At 52.6% G+C, this 8,299-nt stretch overlaps 1 protein-coding gene across 1 annotated transcript in view; it reads left to right on the top strand.

Annotated features, from left to right (window-relative positions):
• The first annotated feature begins 6,369 nt into the window (after positions 1-6,369).
• The window catches only part of JAG1 (jagged canonical Notch ligand 1), a 35,041-nt gene continuing 33,111 nt past the window's right edge, over positions 6,370-8,299 (top strand). The window contains exons 1-2 of the mRNA XM_088531296.1: positions 6,370-6,464; positions 7,087-7,392. Of these exons, the coding sequence (XP_088387422.1) occupies positions 6,387-6,464; positions 7,087-7,392 (384 nt within the window). The 5' untranslated portion in view covers positions 6,370-6,386. The remainder of the gene's footprint in view (positions 6,465-7,086; positions 7,393-8,299) is intronic.

The following is an 8,299-nucleotide window of genomic DNA, read 5'->3' as shown; positions in this document are numbered from 1 at the left end:
GGGCTCACACTGGGTTATGCCATTACCCACAAAGAAATTAACTGGGATTTAGGGCCCAATTCAACAATCAGGCTCTTCTCTGTTCAGGTCTTCACCAAGCATGTCTTGTTGTCTCTGTCACAAATCAGGGATGCCCCTCATCACATTTGCAGTGGTCCCTAACTCAGGGCCTCGATCAGGGAGCCCTGATTCTTGTTGGATCAAGTGGGCATCGTGCCCCGTGCATCTGAGACATGATGAGACACAATGGCCAACAGGGATTGGGAACTGGCAGGAATGGGAACTGTTCAGGTACTGCCGAAGAAGCAAAGAAAAACCTTTTGACTGAGAGACAAATTGACAGGACTTGATGTTTTGACCATACTCCCTAACGTATTCTTATCCCATTCTTTCTTGTTCACTCTTATGTCCACTTTCTTGTTAGCAGTTGCAGGCACCTTGCTCACAGCTAGCCCTAGATTAGGACCAGAAGGGCCTCAACGATTAACTACCTAAGTTACTACAGACCCTGGACAAACGCAGTGTCTCAACAGCAAACCTCCCAAATCAGGACAGACTTGAGCTCTAAGAAATGCTGCTGGCTCTAGTATACAGAGCAGGCAGAAAGTACCTCATTGCATGATGAGTGACATCAAAGCCACTAGCACACATAAAGGAATATTTGCCTAGTAGTGGCCTGTCACAGCATGTAGAATGGACAAGTCTTTTTAATACCTGTATAAAGGGCAGGCAGAGAATAAAGCTGCCGTTTTTAGCTCCTTTGCCTAAAATCTTGCTTTCGTCTCTGCCACCAAGGATGCTACCCATCCTCTGGGGCCTGTGCTTAGTATAAAAACATTTTACTGATACAAACTGATCAAAAAGGTTCCTGATCAAAAAGGTACTGATACTAAAAGGTTCCTTCTGCCAGAGAGCAGGTAGCGCCAAGGGGCTAGATAAACATATGCCATTGTGCCACTGTCAATATCCCTAATTTTATGTAGACTAGCAGAGCCTCTTCTATCCACTCCAAACTGAGGTTGAATTCACTGCATGGTCCAGCAAGTTACTTGACCACACTCCTAATTTAGTATTTTGTGCCTTGGTTTAGGCACATTTATATTTTGGACTGAATGTCCCATATAGGTCTAACAAAATTCAGAGTGCAGAATATATTAGCTCAGCCATGCAACAATGGCAGTCAAGGACAGGAGAGCATGCAACACACACACAAATTTAAATTTGTGAACTGCAGTCCTCATCTTCTTAGTCACTTCCTTACCTACAAGACACCTAGGAATTCTTTAGTCTGGCAAACGTAAGATCTTTTGCAATGGAGAAAGTATTAAGCATAAGCCATCATAAGCATTAATAATGAAAAGAATCTACGAGAAGACTTCACATGTTGTGATGCTCTCTCCTAACAACAAAATGAAACTTGACCCAAGCACTTACTCAATGCAGCTGGCGAAAGAAATGCTCTTACGTAGAGCTGTGAGGAAAACCCTACTAGAAGCTTGGAACTAGCAGTTGTTTCTTGGAGATGGTTCTCAGCCCAGATTTCAGTGTCACCATTTCTACAACTGACAAGAATAGCTGAGGTTACAGCTTATCAAATCAAAGTGTCATCCTGGCTGTGACAGACATGCCAGCACTGCTCAGTGTCACGGGCTTTGCACCTACTGGAGCTTGATAAGATGTACCCCTACTCAGGCCTAACACCGCAGTCTCGGCTCACCTCCCTTTTTAGAATGCAGCAATTCCAGATTCAATCACTGATGAACAGGAATTCCATTGCCAGGATGGATAACGGAGCACCAAAGCAACTGTGTTCACAGGTTCATGTGGAAGCATCCAGATGGGTTAATACGGAAATAACCAGAAAGCAGGTTCTACATATATGGAAATATATGAAAGTGAAGGAGAAACCGTATTATTCTCTGGGATGGGGTAAGGTCTTGATATTATGTTGTGACTGAAAATAATGCAAATTCACTTAGTAACAGCTGGATAAAAATTAAAAGCTCTACCACAGGCATAATTCTGTGGCTGGTTCTCACTAGGGTGATTCCTGAGTAGCACCTTTGCTTTTTCCTTGTTCACAGACAACCCCATGCATTAGGCAAGCACCTCGTTTTAATTCCACGATGCTGATGGACAAACAAGCTAAGGTGGGAATCTGCAGGTCACAAAAGACACATGTACGATATACACAACAGGGCTTTGAAAACACAGTTGTCTTAAGCAACGTGCCCCAGGGCAGCATGCAGCAGCAAACAGGATTGTTTTCTAGGGCATCTTCTCCCCCCAAAATTCTTATGTCACTTTTGAAAGAAATAAGAGTTCAAGAAATTGCCTGACTGCAAAGAACCGTGGTTTTTATGGAGGCAGGTAAGCACTGCTCAGCGTTCAGCAAACTGCATCTCTCCCAAACCCTGCCACTTGCTCTGCTTTCCCAACACAGGCAGCTTTCTCTCCTGATCCATTTGTGAAACAGCCTAATGAGGGGTGGGGCCTCCCTGCTAAACACTTTCTAATTAGTTTCTGAACATTAAATGATTATGGAAGTGCAATTCCCATTCCACTCAGGTGATGAAAAGCTTTACAGGAGCTCAGTCTCACTCTGTAATTAGAGAAATTAGCTTTCTAAGTTTAGATCACTCAGCTGTGCAAATGGGTTCATCTGGAGGAATGTGTTGCTCTGAAATGTGTGTCAGCCAAGCAGCACGGCACAGCCCCTATCTCTGCCACCCCGACACTCGCCCGAGTGGGGAGGTCAGTTCCAGCGCGGTGCAAGGAAAATAAAGCGTTAGAGGGGAATTATAGGGAACACTTTTATCTGAAAGCTCACTCACCCACGATTAACTGCAGGGATAGCTTTTTTCTTTAACTCCTAGATACAGGACTACCCAAATGGATCATGTTTCCTTTCTTTCACTCAGCCTGCCTAAAGCTGCAGCAAATGTATTTTAGACAGTGGCTAAGGTAGAGATGCAAAACTGTTATATAACCTGTGCAGAAAATGAAGACTTCTCCAGCTTCCTAACCTGCCGTGGAATAAGGTCAAGCTTTATGAATTCTTGATGACTACTGGCTCCACATATTCATGAATGCTTTCGTGGCAGTCCTCTCTGCTGGCTAATTCAAAGCTGATACAGCATCAGGCCCCAGAAATTCTGCAACTGTGTCCATCTGCACTGCTGTAGCAAAGAAGGAGTTTAGTCACTGGCTTGAAAAGGCAATGGAGCAAGTCCCTGGACGAAGGATTTCCAGAGGCGCCATTCCAAGCCTACCTTCAGGTATCACAAATCTAAGGAAATCCTGTGGGATTGTTCACAGCCCTGATTCAATGAGTCACCAAACTTGCAAAGGAAATTACAACTTTCCTAGCACAAAGAACTGACTCTGCGACACCTGACCCTCACGGGCCCGGCGCTCCCTCTAAAAGCTGCCGTCCTCATCCCATTGAAGTCCCACTGCTCCCAGCGACTTCCAAAACTATATTAGGAAATGGATTCAGGTCCGAAGCAAAGCATTACATGCAACGCTGGACCTTGGCACACTAGACGTTTATAACGGCTTCTAATGAGGATGTAATCTAATTATGTCCGGAGAGTCAGATTAGCAGGAAGTAACTTTACACAACGTAAAGAGCTGCAAGACAGTCATTGAAAAGTTCTTCGCCAGCCTCGAAGGAAGACGTGTTGGCTCTGCGCCTTGTAAGACATGGCCATGTTAGCACAACGTTACATCAGCAACTTGAAATGCACCAATCTCAGGCTTGCAGAAGCTGTTAAAAATCAAGCTCCTGTGCATACCTAGCAATCTGCATATTGCTGTATATGCTGTGCAATATGCATCTTGCAAAGATCCTCAGACAGCGTAACACGGCATGCTCAGTTGGATATCAGTGCTGCTTTACCCTGCCTAAAGACCTAGCCATGAGATCTCAGTAAAGTAAATAAGGAGTCAGGACTTCAAGGGTGAAATTCTGCCCTTAATAAGTTAAGGGGATTTCACTGCTGACTTCCAGTAGGTCAACGCTGCTTTTTTGGGGGAGTGAAGTGAAGGGGAGGGATTGCTCTATACTTCTACGCATGACTCACACCATGCCTTGGTTTATCTATCAGTAATGCTTTGTATCTCAAGACGTTGGGAAGCTTAATTCATTAATGCTTGCAAAGCATTTTAAGTTGCTGGACAAGTAATTCCATTTAAGTGCAGCTACACTGCTGAGTCACAGGCACTGTGGGAACCAAAATTTTGGATTTCCTAAGCACTGGAGTCAAACAGGTGGAGTAACCTCTCACAGAAAGGCCAACCCGAGATCTGCCCTAAAGGTACAGGGCACATCAGCAGGGTATTTAAAGGCCCAGAGGAGTGGATGTGTGGCACTCGGGAACCAGTAACACTGAGGGAGGCAGTGGAAGGCAGAGAGCACCCACTCAGCAACGGCCAGGGAGACTGCGGCTCCCCCACAAGCTGCAGCCACCTTGGGGACGCACACACAGCCAAGGCTCAACAGCTGAGGAAATGTTTGACTCTTAGTAAGTAAGGAAGAACGGATACTCCTAGCACTTCTGGACTGAATAAGGCCAATGAAGAAGTATTTGGCAAGCAGGTACCTCCCAGGTGTACCAAAACTGCTGGTATATTTTTGAAGTTCTGAACTAACAGATAGGAAGTGATCCATAGGAACCTGATGCAGGTCTTGAAGCATGAGCATACTCCTACCATGCAGGTACCACTGGCTCCACGGCCCAAGACACTGTGTGACCCAGCAGGTCCTAGCACAGCCAAGAACAAATACGTAATTTGCTTTTGCCATAGGAAATGGAAACAAAGGAGATAAAATTAGGCTAGAAATCTCATTTTCCTCCAGACCACTAATGCACAGAATAGACATCTCTACATACATGTATTAAAGCGTGTGGAAGAGAGGATGAGGAGGGCAGAATAGCTGCGCTGGGCATGCCGAGCACCCTGTAGGCCAGGGCCCTGCCTCCAGCACCTCGGGGGAAAGGAGAGCGGCGCCGCCGCAGCGCCCGCGGCGCTCCCAGCCTCGGGACGCGGCCCCGGGAACAGGGGGACGCGCTCTCCGCCCCTCCCCGGCGGGCAGCGCCGCACCGCGCCCCGGCGCGCGGGCCACCTGCCGCGCTGCCTGCCCGGCGGGGCCGCCGCCGCCCGCGCCGCCGCGTGGGTGCGCGGGGCAAGCGGGCGAGCGGGGCTGCGGCCGCCGGAGGAGCGGTTGGGGCGGAGGGGACGGTTAGCTGAGCGGGCAACCCTTAGCGGGGGCCAACGGTCGCCGGAGGGGATGGGGTAACGACTGAGGTGGGGTGACCATTAGTGGGGCCAACGGTCGCCCGAGGGGATGGGGTGACGGCTGAGGGGGGTGACCGTTACTGGGGGCTAACGGTCGTCTAAAGGGATTGGGGTAACGGCCGGGGCGGTAGCAGTTAGTGGGGGCTAACGGTCGCCTGTCGGGATGGGGGTAGCGGTTGAAAGGGACCAATGGCTGAGGGGGTAAGAGCCGCACGGGGCCAACGGCTGAGGGGGTGACAGCGGCGGTGCGAGGGGGCGCCGGCGAGGCGCGCCCGCCCGAGGTGACCGTCACCGCCGCCCGGCGGGCAGCGGCTCCCGCCTCGCCTGCTGCCTCCGCGCGCGGCGGGCGGGAAAGCGCTCCCTGCGCAGCCCGGGCGAGGCGCGGCGGTGGCGACCCCAAGCCCCGCCAGGTGGCCCGGGAGGCACCTGCGGAAACTGCAGCAGCAGCAGCAGCCGCCGCTCGCGGCCGCTGAGCGCTCTCCTCCCCCTCCGCGCCGGTACCTGCCCTCGCCGCTGCTGCCTCTGCCCTCCCTCCTGCCGGCTCCCCCCGCGCGCACATGGGTGGCGCATGCGCGGGCGGGCGGCCTCCCCGCCTGCCGCCGTGGGCTAGATGAAGCGTGCGGCGGCGGTGCTCGCAGACGGGCGGGAGGGCGGCTGCGGGCGCTCTGTGTGCTGCGTGTGTGCGTGCGTGTGCTCTGTGTGCGTGTGCTCTGTGTGCGTGTGCGTCCCGGGGGGGCGAGGCTCGCGCGGGGCCCGCCGAGCTGAAAGAAATAAAAGGATCGGGACAATAATCGCGATAATAATAAAAAAAGAAAGAAAGAAAGGCAAAGGGAAGAAAAGAGGGAGGCGAGAGAATACGGAGAATAAAAGGAGGCCGGGCTGCTTTGCATTGAAGACCGGGGCGCTATTGAGAGGCGCCTGAAAAGCGGCGTTGTTCGGCCCGGGTGCGCGCCCGGCCGGCGCGGTATATAGAGCGCGGCGGCGGCGGCAGCAGCGGCGGCGCCTCCTCCTCTTCTTCGTCGTCCTCCCTCCTCCTGCTGCGGCCGCTGCGCGGAGCGGCGGGCAGCGCGGCGGCGGCGGCTGCGATGCGGGCGGCCCGGCGGGCGGCCGCGGCGCCGGCCTCCCTCGCCCTCCTGCTGGCCCTGCTGGCGCTGCGGGCACAGGTACGTTCCGCGCGGCGGCGGCTTTGGCTCCGCTGGCGCCTCCGCAGCGGAGCGGCCGCGGCGTCCCTGCTGCACCGCGCTTCCTCCCCGAGCCGCCTTCTCTAGGGGGGTTGCAGCAGCCGGTGGGCACTGCTCGGAGCCGAGCGGGGCAGCTCCCCGAGGAGGCGCGGGCAGCACCGCTGGGCTTCGGTGCCCGCAGCGGCACCCTCCCCTTGCCGTAGCTGCCTTTCCGAAGGGGCGGGGAGCCCCTTTCTCCCCGCGTACACAGGGGTTTTACAGCTGCTTCTTCAGGGTCCTTTGCAGACTTAATAGAAGGACTTGGCTGGGGAAATTTAAGAGCCTTTCTTGGAGATGGCTGATAGGGAAAAGCTGGGCTTGCACTTCATGTTTGCTTTCTTGCTTGCTTGTTGAAAGCAAGTTTTAAATGACTTTCTCCTGTCTGCAGACTTCTTGTAGATTGCACTTGGAAAACTAACCACGGTAACTGTATGTTTCTTGTTTCTCTCTCTTTCTCTCTCTCTTTTTTCTTTTTTTTTTTTTTTTGTGTGTGTGTGGTGGCTTTTTTTTTTTTTTTTTTTTTTTTTTTTCTTCCCCCCTTTCGCTTCTTTCTTGGGGTGAGCAGGTGACTCTAGCATCGGGACAGTTTGAGTTGGAGATCTTATCCATGCAAAATGTGAATGGAGAACTGCAGAATGGAAATTGCTGTGACGGCATCCGGAACCCAGGAGAGAAAAAATGCACGAGAGACGAGTGTGACACCTATTTTAAAGTTTGCCTGAAGGAGTATCAATTCCGGGTCACTGCTGGTGGCCCTTGCAGCTTCGGGACCAAGTCCACTCCTGTCATTGGAGGAAATACCTTCAACTTAAAATACAACCGGAATAATGAAAAGAACCGGATTGTCATCCCGTTCAGCTTCGCCTGGCCGGTGAGTGAGTGGCCCTGTCTCGGGACCCTGCTGCATTTGAGATGGCCGCAGCGAGCCAAGCTCTGGCCGCTCGCTTGGCGGGAGAGGGACCAGGCATTTTGGCAAGGGAGCCGGGAATCTGTAGCCCAGAAATGAGTGAAATGTGGTGGTGTTTTTGTTTTTGTTCTCCCTTGGGCTCACAGTATGCAGCCTGTTAAATTTGAAAGTCAGATGTGCTGTGAGGGGGATCTAAATGGGTCAGGGAAGCAAACCCAGTATCTCTGCACTTTACAGCATGAATAAGTCTCTTGAGACTTGAAAGGTCAGAAGTTCAGGTTTTTTTTTTCAAACCAGTGAAGTCTTGGGCTTAAGCCAAAAGAGCAGTGGGTTAGGGGCTGGAGAGGGATCCCGTGTGAAAAGTGTGTGTCATAGCTGGCCTCCTTCCTTGGAGCGTGTTTGGGAAAGCTTCCTGCTTCCCCCAGGGGGAAATCGTGTTGCGCTGCTGTTTCTGCCCTTGATGAACTAGCTGCCAGCCTCGCTGCAAGGCTTGAGATGTTTTGCGCTGCTTGCGGACTCCAGCAGCTATAGGCAGAGAAAGCCCCGGCTGCAGCTTTTGGCCTGTTTTGCCCTTTGCTTCTCGTGGCGGCAGCCCTGTAGCTGCAGGGCTGCCTGCCCCTTGCTGCCGCCTCTCGGGAAGGGGGGATCCCTGGGCCAGGCGCTCTCCCAGGCTCGTTCCTCGGGAAGTGCTGGCCAGGGAGATGCGGGGCTGTGGATGTGAGGCACGCTGGCTTGGGCTGCAGGACTCGCCTGTGCGCAGAGCCCGAGGGGTGACACATCTCCCTGCCTGCTCAGCAGAGGAGGCCTGTGCTGAGGGTCCGTGGTGACCTGCGTGTGCGGACATGGGAGCCACAGCGTTTGTGGACAGAGA

This window comes from Tinamus guttatus, unplaced genomic scaffold (genome assembly GCF_059628265.1).
Source record: "Tinamus guttatus ecotype Peru unplaced genomic scaffold, ASM5962826v1 Tinamus_guttatus_pri_ptg000403l, whole genome shotgun sequence".
Taxonomy (NCBI): domain Eukaryota; kingdom Metazoa; phylum Chordata; class Aves; order Tinamiformes; family Tinamidae; genus Tinamus; species Tinamus guttatus.
This window is presented reverse-complemented; position numbering and strand designations above follow the sequence as displayed.